General features: G+C 39.7%; 1 protein-coding gene across 2 annotated transcripts in view; it reads right to left on the bottom strand.

The window, feature by feature from the left end:
* HSD17B12 (hydroxysteroid 17-beta dehydrogenase 12) overlaps positions 1-24,857 on the bottom strand; it is a 166,794-nt gene that overhangs the window by 37,448 nt on the left and 104,489 nt on the right. For both annotated transcript variants that reach the window (XM_063438189.1, XM_063438188.1), the window contains 3 exons: positions 17,500-17,610; positions 6,945-7,009; positions 5,689-5,733 (listed from right to left, as the gene is read on the bottom strand). In XM_063438189.1, coding sequence (XP_063294259.1) covers positions 5,689-5,733; positions 6,945-7,009; positions 17,500-17,610 — 221 coding nt within the window. The remainder of the gene's footprint in view (positions 1-5,688; positions 5,734-6,944; positions 7,010-17,499; positions 17,611-24,857) is intronic.

Below are 24,857 nucleotides of genomic sequence, written 5' to 3' on the forward strand. Positions count from 1 at the left end.
GCTGACTGTTCCAGTCGGTTCTGTGGTAGCCCACGGGCTCTCTTTCTTTGGTACAGGTTTCATTTGTGACTTTGTGTACGTACTTCTTGGTGGTTTCTTCGTTGTCGCTGTGAGTGAGGAGCGCTGCTTGATCCGTCGCCATATTGGGGCTCTCTCCGCTAACTGGGCTGGGAGCTTGGTAGGTGGACTCCGCGGCTTGCTGCAAGTGTCACTGCCTCTTGGGGGTTGTTCTGCAGCATAACTGGTTTTGTGAAGTCTGTGCTTCTGCCTGTGTGGGGGCTGCTGTGGGTGAGGGATCTCGCTAGCTCGCTGTCTGGATGGGCTGAGCGTGTGTGGCTGAAGTGCTTGGTCAGGGACTGCGCCCGGCGGGGCCTCTTGAACCCTATCACGTTTGTGCCTCTGATTGCCGCTCTGACTCCCCTCCGCTGCGTGTGTACATACCTCCAATTTCTGCCATAGCTTGGCAAAGAACTCATTGAGGTGCGGTGTCATGAGGTCCACCGCTGCACACCCGTTTTGCTTGCCAATAGTTTGGACTTGACATGCATTTGCTGCAACATGATGTATTTGTACAACTATTTTGCAATGCCAGGACTGAATACACAAATAACTCTAAATAGATCGTCACTTGTTAATTACAAAGATCATGATTTGGGCAAAGTTCTAAAACTAGAGCAATCCCCACAGAAACCAAGGCAAATGTTTCTGCGGAACACCGCTCATTAAGAACTTTGCCCGGATTCTGTATTTTTCAATAATTGTCATTGCATCTAAAAGTAAAGAGGGGTTTACTTGAATTAAGTTCCAGGTTAAAGCTGGGAAGGTCAAAACGCAGATACCTGGCTGCTGCTGAACCACAACTCCCATCATACTTTCCCCACCACATCCACCAAGGCAAAGTGGAAAGACAACATACCATTAAACCCACCCAACACAACCAGTTCAAAAAAAGGCTAACTGTAGTGTGCCTCTGGTTTCCAAACTATTTTTCCATTGATGCTTCAGAAACATAGTTAAAGTTAACCATGAAGGTTTGACGAGTACTTTTTTCCTGTGCATCAACAGTCTTTTGAATTATAAAATGGGATTTTGCACTGTTAACACTTGCTACATATGCTGGTAGGCTTCTGAGGTATCAGCTTGTCCGCATTATGCAGTTCAAAGGCTGAGAAAAAAAAAACAAAGAAGCCCTATACAGGTTACCTACCTAGATTTAAAATGAATAAATACATTTCTGATTATTTTTCTTAACTTTCAAATTTTGTCAAAAAGTAGACATTCTAAAGCATTTGCCAAGAACAATCCATCTAAAGACATTCATTCCTCAATATACTGTGTAGTGTGCGGTACAAGGTGAGGGACCCTTGGCACGAAATTTGAGTGACGAAGGCTGTGGGATGCATATTAATGCTTTGGTCACTAATAATGGGGAGGGGAATATTCACTAAACAGTGACTGACAAGAGGGTGGCACAATGTAAGACGAAATAGACTTGGAAATATTATTTATCTTGGATACCTCGCCACGTTGACAATGAAATTAACATATTATAATCAATGATTCACTGCAACCTTTTATATTAAAGAAAACAGATAAAGGATGCTTTGCTCTTAATGTTCCACTAGGACACAGCTAAGCCTATGGACATTCTGAAAGGATTAACAGAATAAAGCGTATACTGCGCCCAAGATCATACGTACATACAGTTATAGTAAGGGAGACTGTATGTACGTATAATCTTGGGCACAGTATACGCTTTATTCGGTTTTTGCTTTACTGTCACACAAGGTCTTGGGAATCCTTGTATTGTATACAGCAGCCCTCACTTATTCGTTGTGTTATAGAGAGCGCCTATTACTTTCTGTTTCTGTATATTCTAAAAAGGATTGTAATGTGCTGTATACTTAACCCCTTAAGGACCAATCACATTACAGGCATGTAATCATAATGGTCCTTAAATGGTACAAACTGGTTGAATTGTCCCTTATGTCCGACAAAGAGTTAAATCGGGATGTCCGGTGTGCCTACAGAAAGCTATATTTTAATACAGCCTTGCTTTTCAGCATAGTGTGGCCTGTCCTTCACAGATGATTTGTACGCCTGTAAATACAGCTGAATGTTCTGTGCTATTCTTATACTGTGCGTAGCTGGGAAACGATTCTTGCAAAGGCTATCAAACTCACTAGATTCCCATTCAGATTAGTCCTTTAGTGCCTCTTCCAGCATCCAACGTCATTTCAAAATAAGTGGGTTTCTCGGAAACAGAAACAGAGGGGGGCGATGGACCAAAGACATTAAGAGGGTTGACCAAATAATGTCAAGCTAAAAGTTAGTACATGAAAAGTGCTGCCCTAGAGGAAGGAAATTTAAGGGGGGGAGGGGAGGGCAATTAAAAGCACTAGCCTCAAAAAAGTCAATTCCTTCCTGCATCAAAGTTAAACGTCAGAAAATGCTGCATTTCAGTAAAATTAATATTCTATTTCTGCATTAGGGAAAAAAAATATTTTAATCAAAGCAGAAAGGCACAGGTATTGCTTATGGATTAGTTTCTTAAAACCTGCCTGAAGACGTAATGCTTGTCCAGGAGACATGATGGATAAAGTGACCCTAGACCTGGATGATTTCACTGTATATTGTGGGGATAAGTGAGGATATACACTCATTTAACAGTTTGTGTGCTATAAAGGATGAACAAAAGATCTGTACTGCCTGTTACAAAGCTAGCGACGAAGAAGTTAAACAGCGCTATAGTTGTTTCAGACAAGAATCCCTTTGTGCTTCACTACTAAAATATTAGGGGCAAATAGGAAAGTTTAAATTAAAGTGCATCATTACAGTGACATTGTATTGGAGCATTGTATTGGAGCCCCATAAACAGTAGCACTTGCAGTTAACCCCCGAGGATTTGCATCTTCTGCAGTAAGCTCTCATCAGGCCAGCAAGTGACTATGAAGACCTTAGCCTTATGCCCTGCATGCCTCATGTGATTTGTAGGTTCTCTGACAGGTTACTCCAGAAAGAATTACAACCTGCTTTAAACCTGGCATCAATTAGGATAATGTCCCAGAAACGTGAACTAAGTTTTTTATGCAAACTAATAGAGGTCTTGTTATGGCATGTTCTGAAACTATACATTAGTTTCATGTAGTTTCCTTTGTTGAATTGTTGTTACAGAAGTTTATCATCTGGACTGAACACAGCCAGCAGTATGAGCTTGTATTGTAAAGGTCTATACAATGATGCTGAGAAATGTTGCAGATTTGGAGGAAAAAGGAAAGCTGTCTGTCATGTAATAAAACAAAAAAAAATGAAGTGATCATGAATTTATAATTCGGCCAGATTTATTTTTATTTTTTTAAATTGGCATCTGAAGTATCCTTTATATCATTAAGATACCGCCTAACTCAAAGCTCGACAAAACCCAGGCGCCACGTCCAACTCCAGGTAGGGAGGCTGGGTGGTCACCTTAATGTGTGTTATTGCAGTGACAGTAAAACGAGTGAGTGTGTGCGTGTGTCTGTGAGTGTGTGTTTAGGTGACTGGTCCCCCTTCAATCACACGTGTAAGGGGTTTTTAAATCTTGATCTCAGCCAATCCAATACTTTCCCAGAGGAAAGCATTGGGAGGCTATTGCGCATGTGTGGCAAAGCGCCATGCTGCGCCAATCAGCATCTCCGCATAGAGATGAATTGAATAAATGCATCTCTATGGGGAACATTCAGCGCGTGGAGACGCTAAACTTAATTGCTGTGTACTGTGCAGCACTGACCCAGGACGCACTCTAGAGGTCGTCTGAGAGACTTTCACTAGAAGTGTTACTAGGCAACAATGTAAATACTGCCTTTTCTCTGAAAAGGCAGGGTTTACATTGAAAAGTATGGAGGGACAGGTTAGAAACACGCGAACAACTACATTAAGCTGTAGTGGTTCTGGTGACTATAGTGTCCCTTTGAGAATTGTATTTTTGACATTGAAAAACCTGGCTCCTAACTTTTTTTGCTGACTCCTAGATTCAAAGCAAAATTTGTCAAGCCCTGGCCTAAATAAAGGTCACGATGATCTTATCAATGTACCAGTGTTTAACCACTTTAAAGGGCATATGACACTTCTCTACAGTTAACTAAAATTTTAAAACTGGCTAATTTGTATATTATAATATATATATTTAATTTTATAACAATTTGTAATAGCTGTCCTGGTATAGGCAGGACCTATAATGCAAATTAATTTAACTCCCATGGTGCTATTGGCAGCAATGCAAGGCACTAAGTAAGATATGCTTCCGTACACGTGCTAACATCATGCATGCAGATCCCCAAGTGCTACTGGAACATCACGGGGGAATAATGTCCCCTGCTCCTGGAAGGGGTGCAGAGGGGTTTTATACTTACCTATGTTGCACTAATAACCTGAGTATATACTTTAAAAGTCTTCATTGGAGTGGGGGAAGAAGTAAAACTCACTTCCATAAAAATGACATTTTGTTAGTAGCTCAGCAGAGGTAAGCAGGTAAAAACATACCCATTATATAGGTGATATAACTGGCAAATTTACATAAATTAGTGGAGCACTAAACCGTGAAAATCAATAAAACGCATTTTACGAAAACCATGCGCTTCTTCAATCAGCTCATTGTTTGATTGAAATGCATTTTGTCATGTGCAATATTATATTTTTAGCTTTACCTTTTTTTTAATTTTAACGGTTTATTTGTATTGTTTTAAACTTGTTACATTTTATGCACAAGCACTTCTGTGTGTCCTGTGGAGTTCCAGGAACCTCTTTCAAGGGGTTAGTCCCACACTCCCTAAATTGGCACCAAGTTGATTAACCTCAGAACCAGGTGAGCTCAATACTCGATTTGTTATTGGAAGATTTTCTAAATACTTTCATTAGTCCCTGGCCTTATCTTATAGTTAGGATAGCCTTATGCCTATCCCACGCATGCTTAAACTCCTTCACTGTGTTAACCTCTACCACTTCAGCTGGAAGGCTATTCCATGCATCCACTACCCTCTCGATTAGTTCAGGCTCCTGTCCATGAGAGTGGATCTGGTTATTACTCATACACATATATAACAATTACAATCTGCAATATATTTGTTTTGTGTTCTCTTTATTTTATTTTTTTATATGTGGTGTTTTATATAAGGGGGTAAGCAAAAAACTAAACAAAACCAATAACAGATTGATTTTCACAGTTTAGCGCTGCGCTAATATATGTAAGTTTGTCACTTACACTCCAAGTACTATTGTATACATGACATGAGGAAGAGGGTATTCTCACACAAGTATTTTGGAGCTGCTGGTCACTTTAAGCACATGTTCCCCTACTGGAGTTTTGTTATAAACATACCCAAGCTGCAAGTTCCAGGTGACCTGACTATATTGCCTTCATGTCCTGCGCAGGGAATTTTCCCATGATTCCCAGCACGTGTATGCTTGTTCCTGGGATACTTAATTTGCATTGATTGCCAGGCTGTGCCAGTACTGCCTTGCAGTTGATGCAAATTGAAATGAAATAAATATTAAAAGAAAAAACAAACAAACTGCACAACAGCAAGCGATTAGAGATTTTAGAGAAACTGACAGGTAGGAGGTAAAGACAAGTTTACATGAACTTTAATATATCAACATCTGCACGAATGTAAAAGAGCCGACGGCACTGAATCTCAATTTTCCACGTACCTTGCACACAGAGACAATGTTGATGTCGATTAATTTATTGATTGTCTGCAGAAGAATACAAAATACATTAGTGAAATCCAACATCAGCAAACAATATATGCATGTTTCAGTATTACTTGCTATGGCCAAATTTGAAGAAGGCCATACACACTGGCTGGGAATGGCATGTAGGATTAAAACCAAAGGGAAGTAAATGCCTATTCTCAACGCTCTTTATTCCATTTTTAAATTTTTTTTTTTTTTTCTCCAAGTTTAGAATAAACTCTTAGTTCTTTGATTAACATTTAAAATAAATAAAACAAGTTTGTTACATACGGTTGATTTTCCCTACACACTGATCACATCCAGATTGCAGACATATATTGAAAACAGGAAATTAGTCCCATGCTGAGGGAGATGCCAGTATTTTGAATTTACTCTTTGGGGTGGGATCCATAATTGCACAAGTTGAGCCAAACTGGTCACCAAATGGCAAGCTGACTTTTATCCATTCTCCGTATTCTCTTGCCCATTGTTTGCTTGGTTTACAAATTTCCAAGGATCTCCCTGCGGTAAAAAAGTTGTCTAGATTTGGACCGACTGCTTACTGCACCAAAAAGGGCATCAATGATGATTAAGTCCAACAAAGGGCGAAACAGAAGTCTGGTGTCCCAGTAAGTCTTGTGGAGAATGAGCTTGGCAGCATTTTGGATCTGACCCGCCTTTACATTGGTTTAACATATGCATTCTCCATGATCTCTCATAGAGAGAAACGTTTAAATGATACAGGAAATTGCAATTAGAAGGAACACTCCAAGCATTATAACCTGGTGCTGTCCCCGAGTAATCTGTCAAACCACTTTACACAACTTTAAAAAAAAAAAAAAAACACTAGAGGGGAAACTTTCATCTATACAATGTACACCGAAAAAAAAAAAAAAAAAAAAGAAAACCCACAGTCAAATGTAAAGATTTAAAAAAAAAAAAAAAAAAAAAAGTATAAAACAAAGTCCCTCCTTTTGTGTGAAAACGCTCTTAGCCGTGCTGAGAAAATCCTCTGGCCAGAGCAGATTGCTAGAGGAATAAAGGAAAAGAGCGGCTAACAACACAACACATGCCCGAACGTGGTTGAATATTGTACAGGTCTTGTATTAATGCAGACTATACTTCACTGGCTCAACTATTTACTGTAATGAACCAAGTGCTGGTTACAGCAGAGACAGACAGGGTCACGATGGGTAACACTCCCCGAACCCACAGATTAAGAAGGAACTTACATTATCCAAGTCTGGGATATCGAGGAAATATTCAGGGAATTCATAAGCAATGCCGACGTTGTTTACTAAAAAAAAAAAAAAAAAGGCATCAAATAACAAATTAACAATGTTACGTCTATGCGTTCATGATGCAGATTTATATGATGCATAACAGCACATGGTATGTTATGGGAAAATCACCATCAAGACATCACCAAAAAGAGATGGAAGGTCTCCAGGACTTTTTTTTTTTAACCAAAACAATAGTTATGTATATTTCAGATTACACGATTTGTAAGACATATTCCACAGCAGCTGGGGAGCTAGAGATTAACACTTCCCAGTAATTCCAGCTGACACACCTTACTTATATACTGGGATTACAATTTCCACTTGCCGTTTAGCTACTGGAGAAGGAAAAGTTATACTTGGCGAGTAGAAATTTACCCCAGTGTGCACTAAATCATACTCTATATTTTTCTAAGACTTAGGTCTAGCGGCATAAGACTTGCAATTTTGAGAGAGATATAGATAGATATATATGTGTGTGTAATATACATAAACACACACAGGGCCAAACGTTTCACGTCCTAGGCTACTAGCCAGTCCTTTAAAGTTATTCGTCACTGCACGTCTGGACAGTTAATGGCAGTCATTAGGGATGAATTTCTACACGCCAGGGCTAAACTTTCCCTCGGCATTGGTTGGTGGTAATTTTGTGCCCCGATAAATATCACACACACTCACATACAAACATGAAATGCATTTAGTGCAGTTGCAATGATGGACATATTTCATTTTGTGTGTGCATGCCGGCTTTAGACAGAATGATTGTATGCTCAACTCACAGCTGTTAAGCAAAACAGTGCTGGTAAATCCACAAAACAAATACTAACAAAGTTAAATTGTATAGTAAACCATAACCATCAAAATACTGCGTGGCTCTCTGCATGTTTGATGTTATTTGTATTCTATAAAAAACACAAATAACATCAAACATGATCTTCTGCTATGGTTTTGGTCAAGCAAATACAAATCTGTTGGGTTTAATACCATGAGGTTTATAACTCTGGTTGAGAAATGTTATATAACGAATACATTACTTGCGCTCTTTAAGCTAGCATTTTGAGACCGTATTTAAGGGAGAGAATTGTTGCGCATGGTTTAAGTGGACAGTAAAGCCCGCCAGATTGGTGTACCAGTGTGCAGCCAATGGAAGACAGGATTTCATCCCTGCTGGTTTACCATCTGCTAGTATAGGGTTTTAGTTTGCCAATGCAGGATAGGACAGGCAGAAATAACAGTTTTAAATCTTAAACGAAAATCACTTTGGTGCCCAGGACAATAAGCATAGAAGGTGAGAATCGGCGAGTATTGATAAGGAAGCCATACAAAGTCTCTACTAATAAATAATTTAAGAAGAGCAACAAGCTTTCTTTTTTTTTTATTTTATTTTTATAGTGCATGTCATACCCATATGGACACTAGATGGCAGCAGTAGCTAAGAATCTAAATCCATTTTTTTTCCGCAGGAAGGGTAGAATGTCTGTAAAACTCCTGATAGCCAATCCATGTCACTACAGATGCTTTGGACTTTGTGTCCCACCGTGCTCAGCTAGACAGGATAATAAAAAGCACAGCTTAGAATAGCTAGGATAAGCAACATGGGTAACTAGTCTAAACTAAATGAAAGGTCCTGAAACAAATATAAAGTTGTAAAAAATACACAGAGGGTGTGTGTAATGGTTTCAGGTTTACATATATTACAAAGTGTATCTTTTTTGTTGTTAATAAATAGTATTTCCTGATCAATCATGGCAGCATTTACTCATGGGTTAGCTCCTCCCCTCACAGCAGAAAGGACAGGAAACAGAACTCTGAAACTGGTATAAATAGATCCTCCCCCTTCCCATCAGGCAGTCTTTTTTCCTGTCCTTCACAGCAGTTTGGAAGGAGTCTGCTTATGCAGGCCTAGTTTTTTCTTTTATGCTCACCAGGCAATATTTTTGAAGCCCTGCCGGGGTTCAGCCTCTAAGCCCTGAAGACCCAGCAACGCACTATTGTAAAAGTGGCTAGACTGGGTACCCCCTTTAGTGACCGGGGGTCGGACCCAACCTCTCCCTCAGGGGATGAAAATGGTCCACTGCATGCCAGGGTTCAGCCTCTTATCCCTGAAGACCCAGCAACAGGCCAGCTTGGGTACCCCCTCAGGGGATGAATGTGATATACTGTCTACATGAAGCCAGGCCAGGGTTCAGCCTCTTATCCCTGAGGACCCAGCAAACAGCACATCTGTAAAGGTTGCCAGCCTGGGTTCCTACTTCAGCAACCAGGGGTCTGTCCTATCTCTCTCTGAAGTGATGACAGTAGTCCACTGCATACATGAGGCCCAGCCGAGTCTAAGCCTTTATCCCTGAAGACCCAGCAAACAGCACATCGGTAAGAGTTGCCAGCCTGGGTACCTCCTTGAGTATCAGGAGTCTAACCTATCTCTCTCCCTGAGAGGATGACAGCGGTCCACTGCATACATAAGGCCAGCCGAGTCTAAGCCTTTATCCCTGAAGACCCAATATACAGCACTTCCATAAGGTGACTACCTGGGTATACATATTCTATGTATTCCACCTTGTCTGGGCTTTGGTTAAACCTTCTTCCACTGGTGATGATGAAAGGCTTATGGGGTACAGATGGAAGCCTATAGTTTAAACAGTTTAGGCTGTCAGTTGTTCAAATCCCCATTTTGCCACTGAAACACAGGCCTGCAACTGTTCAGGTAGGTGCATTAGCAATTTAGATTAAAACTAGTATAGGCACCTGGGTCTCTGTTCTTTCAGTCCCTCCCAGCTGCTTACATTAGGCTTCCTTCTAACAAATAGGTCACATTTAGGAGGTTTGTGTGGTGAGCATTTAGGTAAGTTTATACATGAAAGAATGCTTGGTGCAAAAGAGTGCTGATAATGCAAGGAGGCATTGTGCAAAAGAGTGCTGATAATGCAATGAGGCATTGTGAAAAAAGAGTGCTGATAATGGATATCCTGGCTGTATAAAGTCTGCTGGAATTCCACAGTCCTGAAGACAGAGAAATATCCAAGGTAAGAACTTTCCTGGATAACTGATTGAAGTACACACATATATATGACCGGTTTTAAAAATCTAAGTCCATACACACACTTGTTTCTATCAAGGCATGTGGCATTGATTGCTGTTATCTGTGCATTATTGCAAAGAAGCAGGCTTTTGCAGACAGTGGAAGAATATACTGCACAGGAGACCACTCGGTCTCAGTATCTGTACACAAACTGGTTTCTGTTACAGCATCATTATGTTTCCAATATATGCTTTATGTATGAATTGGTCTGAAGACTCTGCCTCAGTGTGTGTCCAGTATATGCTTTATGTATGAATTGGTCTGAAGACTCTGCCTCAGTGTGTGTCCAGTATATGCTCTATGTATGAGTTACTATGAGGACACTGCCTCAGTATATGTGTCCGCTATATGCTCTATGTAAGAGTTACTGTGTGAACACTGCCTCAGTATAAGTATCCACTATATGCTGTATGTATGAGTTAAGAGGACATCACCTCAGTATAGGTATCCACTATAGGCTCTATGTATGAGTTGCAATGAGGTCGCTACCTCAGTATATGTACGCAATATATGCTTTATGTATGAATTCTATGAGGACACAGCCTCAGTATATGTATCCACTATGTTGTGTATGTATGAGTTGATCTGAAGACTCTGCCTCAGTTTGTGTTCTCTATATGCTCTGTGTTGCTGTGAATACACAGCCTCAGTATAGGTACTCTACGTGCTTTATGTGTAAGTTAGAGACATTGCTTCAGTGTATCTGTTCACTATATGCTTGATGTATTAGTGGAAACACAATATAGGTGAATGAGACACATCCTCTATATGAATCCAATCTAATACAAGTTCTATGTGTGCTTGTTAGTCACAATCACAACCTCAGTATATGTGTGAGGAATAATATGTGCATGAAGCTCTGTTAAAACACAGCCGCAATTTAGCTCACTCATATAATCTTACTATGTGTGCAGGCATAGTGTCACTGTATATAGCAGAGGTAGGCTATGTATGATTACTGTTTAAACAGACTCAGTATATGTGAGTGGTATATTATGTGCATGAAGCTCTTTTATACACAGCCTCAATTTAGCTCACTCATATAATCTTACTATGTGTGCAGGCATAGTGTCACTGTATATAGCAGAGGTAGGCTATGTATGATTACTGTTTATTCAGACTCAGTATATGTGACGAAATCTCTATGCATAAGGTGCTGTTAGCACAGCCTTGGTAGATCTAACAATACAAATGATCTAAGGTCTGTTTTGAGCGGAGATATAATACAGCCCAATTCTAGCAAAATCAATTGTACTGGGTAAGTACCGTATATACTCGAGTATAAGACGAGTTTTTCAGCACATTTTTTGTGCTGAAAAACACTTACTCGTCTTATACTCGAGTCAGTTGTCTGTATTATGGCAATTTTCATTGCCATAATACAGACAAGGACCGGGGGCTGTCAGGAAGCTGTAACTTACCTTCACCGCAGCTCCTGTCAGCGCCCTTCTCTCTCCTCCGTCCGTGCAGCTCCCAGGTCAGCTCCCTCTGCAACTCTCGCGAGAGCCGCGGGGTCAGAGCGTTGCCACGGGTTACCGTGGCAACGCTCCGCACGGCCGCGAGAGTTGCAGAGGAAGCTGACCTGGGAGCTGCACGGACGGAGGAGAGAGAAGGGAGCTGACAGGAGCTGCGGTGAAGGTAAGTTACAGCTTCCTGACAGCCCCCCTCCTACAGCCCATCCACTGGACCACCAGGGAGTGAGAGCCCCCCTCCCTGGCCAGCTAACAAGCAGGGAGGGGGGACGAAAAAACAAATAAAAAAAATAATATAAAAAAAAAAAAATTATAAAAAAAAATAATAACATTAAAAAAGTATATATCACAATAATAATAAAATAATAATAATTAATAAAATGCCCACCCCCACCAATGCTCTGCACTCACACACACACACACTGCACTCACACACACTGCATTCATACACACTCATACACACACTGCACTGCATTCATTATATTCACACACTGCATTCATACACACACTGCATACACACTGCATCACATACACACACTGCATTCACACTGCACTCATACACACACTGCACTGCATTCATTATATATACACACTGCATACACACTGCATTCATACATACACACACTGCATTCACACTGCACTCATACACACACTGCACTCATATACACACACTGCATACACACTGCACTCATATACACACACTGCATACACACTGCACTCATATACACACACTGCACTCCATTCATTATATACACACTGCATTCATACACACACTGCACTCATACATACACACTGCATTCATTATATACACACTGCACTCATTATATACACACTGCACTCATTATATACACACTGCATACACACTGCACTCATACACACACTGCACTGCATTCATTATACACACACTGCACTCATATACACGCACTGCACTCCATTCATTATATACACACTGCATACACACACAGCATTCATATACACACTGCATTCATACACACACACACTGCATTCATTATATACACACACTGTAAATAAATATTAAATTAATATAATTTTTTTAGGATCTAATTTTATTTAGAAATTTACCAGTAGCTGCTGCATTTCCCACCCTAGTCTTATACTCGAGTCAATAAGTTTTCCCAGTTTTTTGGGGTAAAATTAGGGGCCTCGGCTTATATTCGGGTCGGCTTATACTCGAGTATATACGGTAACTATTGCCTACTGTGGATTTTCCATTTCAGTTTTTAAATGAAGTAAATAAGGGAACATACTGCTTTTGGTTTTGTATTAGATTCCCTCTCCCACAGGTGTTTCAGGATATGCAATTAACACAGTTTACCACTTCAGATCGATTGCAGGTGTTTCTGAACCTGTCTGAGTGCCTCTTCCAGGAGAGAAGGAGATCTGATTTCCAAAATGGAGCATGGTAATGTTTAACATTATTAATGTGGTTTGGTTTTTTTTTGTGTACACACCTATGTATACATGAGACCATTCTACAAAAGTGTTTCTATTGCCAGGTATCATCTCCTCTCTGATCAAGATAGGAATTTTTTTTTTTTTTTTTTGTTAAGTTTGGTGGCAGGGTTAACCTTTAGATATGTGCTGATTACTGTTGCACAGCTTAGTAGATCATGCTGGTTGCAGGAGCACAAATTGGGCTATTAATTGATCTCATAAGTAGGTAACTCTGAAACAATTACCTGACTGTTTTCTCTGGTATATTTCTTTTCTTTCTTAAATCTAATTTAAAAGCTGTTAATATTGGCCTTTTCTTTCACCTACTCTGAAAAATTCTCCTGGTCTGGTTTATACATTTTATTCAGTATTCTCCTTTATTACTTGGGACCTGAATGTTTGGCAATCCCTTAAGTATATGTCAAGGGTGGCATGCTTTTGATTCTTAAGGAGTTAATGTTCAGAATTTTCTCACAGATTCCCCTGTTGTGAAGGGGAACATTATAATTTCCTTTCTGCAATAAAATGTATTATTTTAGGCTCATATGCTACAGGGGACTTTGATACTGTGTATTGCAAGTATTTTAATTGACATTGGAAGGTCTTTCCAGTTCCTAGACCATTCTACCAGGCTTACTATTTCAGATAAAATTCACCTGCTACCAGAACAATAGAGGAAATCCCTGAACACGTAGTTCCATTATGGACCTCTCTTCTGATATCCATGGGGATTCTTCTAGGTGTCCTTTATATCTGGAATTTGCAACCAATGTGTGACTTTAAGTGGTTGATTCATCCTGCATATTATAAGGTAATGCAGCTTGCTGATGACAAACATTTGACTGATTTTTACATGGTCTCTGTACCTAGATCGGTATAAGTTATGGTCACTTCTAACATTGCACTGATTTAATACTTGTGGATCATATGCTTGGTTTGGTGTTGATATCTTGCAGATAAAACCAACTGCTTATTGTCACAACAGGCTCTGCCATAAGTACTTCATCACTATCTGAAGATAAGGTAAGAGTAAGTGTGCGATTGTTGGTTCTCATAAGGATAACTGAATATCTTCTACTATCCTGCTTATTATGTCTGTTGCCACAATGTATCACGTGCCTATTGCATATCTCCTACTCAGGTTGCACAACAGTCTCTAATAAATTTGATTATGCTCTTTGGCATAATCTCTACTATTTACAACAATATGTTTATCTTTGAATGTAGGTACTGATGTGTTTGGCCTACATTGCCTACTTATAATTTAGTAGTTACCACAAATTCTACGGTTCATACCGATTATTTCTTTTTTCCTCAACTAATCTGTATATGATTCTTTTTGCCTTTGCCTAGTAATGTTATGGGTTTATACCTCTCCTGTAACTGATCATTACTGTATCAATTCATCCACGGTGTGTAGTATCGTTGTGAGTCTGATTTTGCAATTTATATTCATTGTTGCAGTGTTTTTCATAACCGGCTCTTATTTCTCTACTAGGCTCTGCCTCTTTCTGACAGGCAGATATTGATTTGTTTCCTGTATCTACAGGTAAGTAGTTCACTAGGCAAGAGGACGCGATGTGAATTGCCTTTGATAAAAACATCCAGAAAGTAGTGTAATTCTCCCACGTTAAATATCATGGTGTGACTGTTCTCATCCAACAGTGTCTGATTGTTCCAGTATGATTTCTGGAAGTTAACGGTTTGTCAAGGTTCTGATTTGATGATGCCATCCATTTGGTTTTAAATTTATATCAGAGAAGGACATTATCCTTTCTTGTTGACATAATAGATCTATAATTTCTAGACCGTGTCTGGGTTTCATGGAGGTTCTCTAGACTAGGCTATCGTGGCCTTAAAACCTATTTGGCTCTATGTTTATTCAGGATGTTTCAGACATTTGAATGCCAGGAGGTTGCTGACCTTGCAGCCTCTAGGGTAAATTGACTTTTCTGAGCAGATTTTTTGGCAATATCCTATTGATTGCTTGTTTGGCTTTTTTTTTTAAAAGTCTTCTAAGGTTTATGCAGCTCAATAATGGTTTTTATAGCTATTAGCTGTTTTGAACTCTGTCCCTCCCTCGATATGTATACTGCTTGGGTAATCCCCATGAGTAAATGCTGCCATGATTGATCAGGAATAAGGAAAATTGTTTCATACTTACCGTAATTTTCTTTTCCTGATCATTATTCATGGCAGCATTACGTTCCCACCCATATACTGTAAGAGTTGTGAAGCTAGTTACAAAGACTGCCTGATGGGAAGGGGGAGGATCTATTTATACCAGTTTCAGAGTTCTGTTTCCTGTCCTTTCTGCTGTGAGGGGAGGAGCTAACCCATGAGTAAATGCTGCCATGAATAATGATCAGGAAAAGAAAATTACGGTAAGTATGAAACAATTTTCCTTATTTTTTAATAATTCGGAAACAAAATAGATTTGACTGTACTTTGGAAAATGTATTTCCAGCACTAGAGGAACGAGTTGTTTTTAAAGACACAAATATCTGGCTATTTGTTTGTCATACAACTCACAGTGGATGAGTAGACTGAAACAGACTAAGTACACAGATGTCTCAACAGTCCTGCAGCCGATCGCTGCTGTCGAACTCTGTATGCAATCGATTTTGTTAATTCAGATTCGCAATAAATAAATCCTTTATTCAGATTAGCAATAAAGGAGCAGGGTATCAGCGAGCTCCAATTTTGGTCAAACTGAACGACTCACACAGGAGGAGGGTGTTTGAAGTCTAACAGCACCAGAGCCATTACAACGGCAGGTAGTGGTTAAGTGACTGTCTCGTTAACAAATACATCCCTAGTACCAGTCAGGGTTAAAAAAATAAAATAAAATAAAAATACACCTCATACAAAAAAAAAAAATGATTTTTCTCTTTACAGGCTTAACGGCAGAATAAAAATACATGCTGCTTTAAAAAAAAAAAAAAATGTGAAAAAAATTATTATTAAAGTCTAGTTACTAATTCCTGGTTTACTTAATAAAAACTTTTGATTTACATACCTGCCAATGTAAGCAAGCATTAAGGACATGAAGAGGTAAAGGCGCAAGAGAGGAAGGGGCGATGTTTTTGTTCTCATCACAGGAGTGAGGAGACATTACTGGCGGAGGGACATGTCAGCAAACCACGTTCAGTTTACACAAAAATTGCCAGCCATATCACATGTAAATGTGTAAAACTCGGCAGACATGCTTGTGTCCTGTGGTCGTTGCACCTTTGTGCTGGTTATCTTTCTGTGAAGATTTAGAATTGACTCCAAACATGGACTGTCCCTCCCGACTGGAATTACTTGGGCGGTATGGATTGTAAGAGTAGTGGTTTTCAACGCAGTCTTTAAGTCATACCAATGGCACAGGTTTATTCAGTATTCCTATAGGGACAGTATTGGAAAACGCCCAATTCCTAAATTGGTGGTGTGCCTCGAGGACAGGGATGGAACCACCGAATTCTCAGATTATAAGAAACGTGATGAAAAGTGTGGCCAATGCTAATATCCCTACAGTATGTGTAGTCTGCTCAAATTTCTCCATATAGTATTAGAATCCAAGTGACACCAAAACAACTTTATCCTACTGAAGTAGTTAAGATGCAAAGTCCCTGCCCCACATTTATTTTTAAAATGTTTTAACTCCAGAGATATACTATGTTTCTATGTGAGGATCTGCCCACCTGCGCTGTCAGTCAGCCAGAATACTAACTTTCTGGCTGGCAATATGAGTTACGTGCAACGTCTCTGTATTGTTTGCGCACACAGCACCCAGAAGCATTACAGGTTGTCCATGGCTGGGCAAATTCCATACACTATAACTCCATGATAATGAAAAACGAAAAAAATATATATATATATATATATCTTTTCTGGTTTCTGAAATCTGCCTTTCCTATGTGCAGAGGCAAAAATAAAAACCACACGCCACTCAGTCAAGAACAGATGTCCTATTAAATTGAGCGCAAAAAGTCGCCTACCCCTCCTGCAATACAACTCCTATCATGCTCAGTGACATTTTAGCAAAAGTTGGAGGAATTTGAAATATACAAGAGATGTAATGGGATTTTCAGGCAAACCCATACTAAACAGTTCACATGGAATACAACTCCAATCATGCCCACCCAATGGCTTGCTGAGCGCAATAAGAATTTTAGTCTACAGTAGCTTTATAGAGCAAGTTACCATTTTCAATGACACACCATGTGTAGGTTTTTTTGTTTTTACACAAGACTGCCCAACTGTACCTACAGCTTTAGATTGGAGTTTTGGACAATACTCTGACCTTACAACCAAGTTCTGGATAAAAATGATGCTTATGTTCCTAAGCTGCAGATGATAATGTTGCAGCTAATGAAAGTTTAAATTTTAGAGCTTAGGAAATCTTTTTACAATTTTTAGTAAATACATATTTTTTGCAATGCATTTTTGGATATAGAGTTCTAAGTATGGCATTCCACGATTTGTTCTCACTGTGTGTTGCAAATTAGTCACTTACCCAAAACGCCAATTTCTAACCCTGTCAGTCCAGACTGGATCTTGTCATAGATTAGATCAGGTTTTCCAAAATCTGCTGCAATGATCTTCGTCTCCACGTTAAATTTCTCCCCTAGAAAAAAAAAAAAAAAAAAAGACACAAGTATGAGACATTCATTTTAAAAGCTACACATTAAACACGTTTTTTTATTTGAATGAGCGAAAAAAAAAAAACAACTCTTTTTCAATTCTATGACACTGGTGGTGTAGATTGTTGTTCTTTAACTAATTAGGGATGCACCGAAATTTAGGCTGCTGAAATTTTCTGCCAAAAATGGGCCTACCGCATTTCGGCCAAAAATAGGACAAATCTGCTGAAAATCGAAAGGAGGCCTGGCGGCTTGCCCTTCAAAAACATTAAATAAGACATGGGAATCAACTTTTTACTGCAGTAAAATAATAAAGAAAGCTTTGGTTTGAAAAGGATCAATTTTTATTTCGGTTTCTTGACTGGCCTCTGACTTTTAAATATTCTGAATATGGCTAGAATAAAAATTTACAGTTACCAAGCACAAAATGCATAACTGTCCCCTTTTTTGGAAGATGTAAGATGAATAATACAATTAAATAAAAAGACAAATATGCAATTCTTATAACGCTTGTATTTATAGTTTGTTCTCCACATGTGAATCTTTAAGCAAGACCAACAAGTACTTAAAGAAACACTATAGGGTCAGGAACACAGACATGTATTCCTGACCCTATAGTATTAAAGCCACCATCTAGCCACTCTGGTCCCCCTTGCCTCCCTAAATATAGTAAAATCTTACTAGTATTCAAGTCTGCAGCTGCTGCCTCTACCCCTGACCTGCCTACTATCTGCTGACATCATCAGAAGTGATTCTGTGAGCCAATCACAATGCTTTAACTTTGGATTGACTGAGACAGTCAAGGGGGCAGATCAGGGCAGAGCCAGCAACACCGCCCTGGCCAATCAGCAGCTCCTCATAGGGATTAATTGAATCAATGCATCTCTATGATGAAAGATCAGTGTCTGCATGCAGAGGGTGGAGACACTGAATGACAGTCACACTGTGCAGCACTGGCCCAAGAAGCACATCTAGTAGCCATCTGAGGAGTGGTCACTGGAGGTATCCCTAGGCTGTAATGTATTCATTGCCTTTTCTCTGAAAAGTGTTTACTGCAAAAAAGCCTGAAGTATATGATTCTACTCACCAGAACAAATGCAATAAGCTGTAGCCGTTCTGGTGACTATAGTGTCCCTTTAACAATTATGATATCTTTAAACTGAGCTTGTTAAAGGGACACTGTAGGCACCCAGAACACTTCTGCCCATTGGAGTGGTCTGGGTGCCTTGCCCCTCTCCCTTTTGGAGTAACCGCAGTGTTTTGATTACAGGGCTAATCCAACCTTTAGCCGCTAGATGGTGCTTCCGTGTTCTTGGAGCACGAAAAAAAAAGTGTTTTAAATGACGTTCGACGTCCCCAATCTCTGCATGAGGACGTCTAGCGTCGCCGGAATCCCTATAAGAAAGCATTAAATATGGGCCTTGACAGAAGGGAAAGCTATAGTGCCAGGAAAACAAGTTTGTTTTCCTGGCACTATAGTTTCCCTTTAAGACAAATGTATATATTTTTGTCTAGAAGGCAATTCAAGCTAGTCCAATGGAAGAGTATTACATGAACTGTCGCATAATACAGTGACAGTTTGATAATGTAGTATTTGCAGTCAAATGCAAAAATTGAAACAAGCAATCATGGCTGTCCCTAAGTTGGGGCAAACTGGGGCAGCTGTTTTGGAAGCTGTGATTTTTGGGGCCACATACACAAGTTAAAAAATTAAAGTGAATTTAATATGTTGGGTCAAAATAGCCAAATTAGGCACAAATGGCTTTTCCATTTCATCTATTTTGTCCCAAAATGTAAGATTATGTTAGCTTTAGTATATTAATCTTAATAATGACAGGAGGCGAATATTTTGCTCATCTTTCTTTACTAACTCCATATAGCAGCAAAGAAAAGTAATGAGAAAACTGAAAACCAATCAAACGCAAGCAATGGATATAAGAGGCGTGTATTATTGAAGCACTCCCTCTTTCTTTTCTGCTCCATCACAAGTTAAGTACATAGTTTTGGTTCTTCTCTCTCTGTCCTTACTCATTTTCTTATTATCACTATTTACCATTCTTCTCCTCCTACCAACTTGACTGCCACAAACTTTGCAACTCACTTCACTGAGAAGATTTCTACAATCAGGGAAGAGATCTCTCATCTCTCTCCATCCACTACAAACTTTTCCTCTAACCACACTCCCTCCGCTGTCCAATGCTCATTTGCACCTGCTACAGCAGAAGAGGTCTTTGCTCTGCTCCATTACTCCCGCCCCACCACCTGTTCCCTCAATCCCATTTCTTCGCATCTCATCCGCACTTTGTCTCCTTCTCTTGCTCTGCCTCTCACTAAAATTTTCAAATCTCTCCCTTTCCTCTGGCACATTTCCCTCACCCTTCAAACATGCAACCGTAACTCTGATTCTGAAAAAGCCCAACCTTGACCCCAATTCCCTGTCCAACTTCCACCCTATCTCGCTACTGCCATTTGTCTCCAAGATCCTTGAGAGAGTTGTGTATGAGAGATTGACAGACATCCTCGAATCCAAATCTCTGCTTGACCCGCTTCAATCTAGATTCCGTGCTCGTCACTCTGTTGAAACAGCTGTGACCAAAGTATCCAATGATCTTATCACTGCAAAATCCCATGGCCATTACTCTATCCGAATTCTCCTCGACCTTTCTGCTGCTTTAGACACTGTGTATCGACAGCCTTTTCTCATCCTCCGTAATCTCGGTCTACGAGATTCTTCTCTCTTGGTGCTCTTCCTACCTTTCCCAGCGCTCATTCAGTGTTTCTTTCTCTGGCTCTTCTCCTCAATCACTCTCTGTTGGTGTTCCAAGGGTCTGTCCTTGGTCCCCTAATGTTCTCAATCTACACTGCCACCCATGGTAAACTCATCAGCTTGTTCGGCTTTCAGTATAATTTCTATGTGGATGACACGCAAATTTAGCTGTCCTCCCATGATTTCTCAGCACCTCTCTTGACTCGTGTCTTTGACTGCCATTTCCAACTGGATGGCTGCTCATTTCCTTAAACCGAACCTGTCCATAACAGAACGTCTGGTCTTCCCTCCCTCAAGTGTTGCTACTCCCTCGTCTGTGTCCCTCCAAGTCAATGGCGCTACCATCCGCTCAACCTCTAAGGCTCGCTACCTAGGTGTTCTCTTGGACTCTGACCTCTCCTTCACCCCTCATGTCTGAATAAAATCGGCAAATCCTTCCATCTTATATTTATTGCGCGCATCCGACCCTATTTAACGCCTGATACGGCAAAGGTGCTTGTCCATGCCGCTGTCTTCTGTCGCCTTGACTACTGTAATCTGCTTCTCAGTTGTCTTAAGTGCTCCAAACTTGCCCCGTTACAGTCTATAATGAATGCGGTGGCAGGCTTATCTTCATGTCCGCCCGCACCTTCCATGCCTCCCCCTTTGTCAGTCCCTACATCGGCTTCCTGTAAGATATAGGACTCAATTTAAGATCCCGATACTTGCTTACAAATCTCTACACAATGCTGCTCCAACTTACTTATCCTTACCAATACACAAATATGTCCCATCTAGGCCCCTATGCTCTGCCGGAGATCTGCGTCTAACATCTGATGTTTACCTTAAAGACTTTTCTAGGGCTGCACCGTTCCTATAGAACGCCCTTCCCCTCTCTGTTAGACTTTCACCCAATCTCCACTTCTAAAAAAAAAAAAAAAAAAAAAAAAAAAACAATCATCTTTGAAAACGTACTTCTTTAGGAAAGCATATCAATTAAACTGAACAGCTTTCCCTTTCCGCACCCCAATTCCTCTCCTCCAACGGTCATCAAAACAAAACACTAAGCCCTCAATGAATACTATCCTACCCTTACGTGTCACATTACCCCAAGCTCTCTAGCATTTAAGCTAATTGAGCAGGGCCCTCAATCCCTCTGTTCCTGTGTGTCCAACTCGTCTGGTTACAAATGTGTGTTAGTCCACCCATTGTACAGCGCTACAGAACTTGTTGGCGCTTTATAAATAATAATAAATATACACATAAAATATATTATTGTATGATTGTTATTCATTGTATTCCCCTTGTTGTTTTGGTTATAAATATATTCTCTACTGTATGGTTATTAAAAAATGTATTAATAAAAACTATATGAAAGAAGAACCTCGCAGATATCATTGCATAGCCTGGTAAGCTCATGCTGCCAATACCTGCATTCTTCCTTAAACTCAGTGTGACCTAACATTCCAAATCTACTTTACCAATTCCAGCATAATCCCATTGCCAGGTCAGAATGACCTACCAATCACAAACTGCCCTACCAAACAGAGTTCACAGCCTGGTTAGAATCTGCTACTAATGACAAACTCTCCTATCAATAAAGTCATTATTCCACAGTCCGGTTAGCATCCATTACCAATCACAAACTACTCTACCAATACCAGTTTCATACCAGATCAGCATGACCTACCGACTCATTAGAAACCTTTAAATGTCAGAAATATACCCAAAATATGTAGTATATACCACACAGACACAAAATGTAGGGAAAAAAACACAAGCTATTCTGAAAAGCTCAGTTTATTAATAATTTTCCATCACTATAAAAACTTATCATGGATCTTATTTTAAATGTCTGGCCTCTAAGACGTGCACAACAGATGGTTATTTGAAGGACAAAAAAAAAAAATAAAAATAATGAGAATGAAGATGATTTCCATATAGATTCCTTTTAGAATGAAGGCTATTTAAGGACAGGCAGGCAGTGTCTCTGGTGTGGTGTGACTCATGCACAGCGAGCTTGTCGTGCCGTTCCCCATTCAGACAGTTTCACCTCTTTTGAAGAATAATGCCAATGTAATCATTCCGCAGGGATTCTTCACGAGTTTGGTGAAGCAAGCACAACCCTTTAGACCAATTAAACCCTGCAGGTCTTTAGCGGTGAAGAGGTTAACATTGGTACCCCAGGAGCCTAAATCTTTCAGTACCAAAGGAAAGCATCATCCATAGCACTGTAGTAGTGATTTCATTAATCACTAATTCACCTAGTGGGGGCTAAGGTTTTTTTTTGTTGTTTTTTTTAAGCGGCACAATGCCTACTCCAGCAGCACTAAGATGGTTAAGGTGTCCGCTACAAAGCAGAGAAAAGTTTTGGAAAATGTGGTCGTAAATATTAACTTTTTTCAAAATATACTTTTATCTTAGAGCAGATCTCAGTGAGATGTAAAAAGGGAAATCTTTAACAAGCGACCTCCTGCTCTCTTCAAATAACTTGTAATAAGATTGCCAAAACCAAATTTCCTTTATAAAAGGAGGCTGAGGGGGTGAAATTATGGGGAGCAAAAGGTTTGCAAATGTTGTGATAAGTATAAAAAAAAAAAAAAAAAAAAAAAAAAATCATGGCTACTCATACTTCTAAAAAGAAAACCTTAGATCTCAACTGACACGAAACTTTACAGTTCCTAAAAAGACTCTTACCCATGAGACTCTTAGTATGGAAAAAGTGCTTCAATAACTTCCGCAAACATCGAAAACAGATTGTTTTCTTACCGCAGTATGACTTGCAAGCATGGGGACCAACAGTCAATGGGTGGGAAATAAATTAATGTACACTCCTATTGTAAAGACAAGAGGATGCAAAAGATACCGCAAAAATTATACAGTTACTAGCGTGTTCAACAAGAAAATGGTTGCTACAGAGGTCTTGTTCTTGCAGCTCAGAATGTACATCTGTACACTTATTTATAATCTAAACACTTTTTTGTGACATGCATTTGTAATAAAAGAATGATTGCCCTGGCACATTGACAGCTGATGCAAATTCAGAATGCTACACAATACCCTTACAGTGTGGTCCTAGGTCATAAGAACATGCTCAACACACGCTCAGTGTACCTGCAGAGGTAAGTGTACTTTGTATCTACCTCAGCTGCATGCCTCAACTTTTCAGCAGTAACCAATGATAAAGTTAGATTTTGGTTGCTAAAGTTTATCAGCTGCCCTTATCACTCAGTTTAAAACCTACCCCCAGCCTAGACTAGCCTAGCCTAGCTGCCGGAGGGGTAGCTCTAGCAATGTCTTTAGCCGGGCAGGCACCTGTCTTCTAAAGTAACCAAATGCTTGTGTCTAGCCATTGCAGGAGGCTCGGCACCTGGAGGGAGCCCAGGTAAGTGTCAAAACTGTTACTAAGCGGTTTGCGCCCTCTTAATGGGGAACGGCACCAGGATACTCCTTGAAAAAAAACAAAAAAACACTACAGTGGGCAATTGTGGTTATGATGCATGGTAAAAAAAAAACCTATTTATTCCCTTAGTATTGTTTATGAGTGTACTTGAACAATTTTTTTTCCCCAACTATTGGAGAACACTTCTTAGTGTAATATATTGGAAACATTTGGAAACATTTTATCCTGGTATAGGAGAATTACTAGAATAATTTCTTTACTTAGTATAGGAGAACGCATTAACCATTTCTTCCCCTAGTTTAGTAAAGCAATGGACCCATTTTCCCCATAATATAACAATTTACTGGAACCCTCGTTTGTGGATTTCTATTAGGAATAATACAAAAAAAAAAAAAAAACGCAAAAGGACATAGCAAAACTCCTACGATTCCATTGGTCCTGAAAGGGTTAAGTGACCAACCTCTATAGATATTCCTGCAAACAAATGTGTTCTTGCGTTTATTAAATCAAACAGCTCTCCGCTCTCATTCCATGATTGTAAACAAACACACCTGCTCATACGCACTCGCCTCACACGATTATATGCCTGCATCCACACGACACACAGTCAGCTATTTTCGTACAATTAAAGTGATTCCAGATTATTATTAGAAGGGATTAATTTGGCAGCCAGCATGAAGAGGATCTTGCGTAAGAAGCTTGGTGCCGGAAAAGCTAATGCAAAAAAACTAGGCTTCAAATCATTCATTAAAAATATAAATAAATAAAGACTGTGGACTTCCTGCAATCCCATGATCCTTCTCCTCATTCACAGAAAGGAAGTAGAAAAGCTCCACGCATTGTATTGTATGGCCCATTCATGAAGTATCACAAATCCAATGCACATGATGGCTTCTAGGATTGTTTCAGCTTTAATATCCTCCGTGACAGATGCTTCAAAGTATACAGAATCCACTATTTTGGATTCATCTTCCAGGAAGAGGTGGATTTGGAAAGCAATAAACTCAAATAATCTCTGCAAAGACTTTACAGTTAAGCCCCCGCTCGCGCTAACGCAAGGTCATTAAAATACGTACAGAGCT

Source organism: Pelobates fuscus, chromosome 12, assembly GCF_036172605.1.
Source record: "Pelobates fuscus isolate aPelFus1 chromosome 12, aPelFus1.pri, whole genome shotgun sequence".
Classification (NCBI taxonomy): Eukaryota; Metazoa; Chordata; class Amphibia; order Anura; family Pelobatidae; genus Pelobates; species Pelobates fuscus.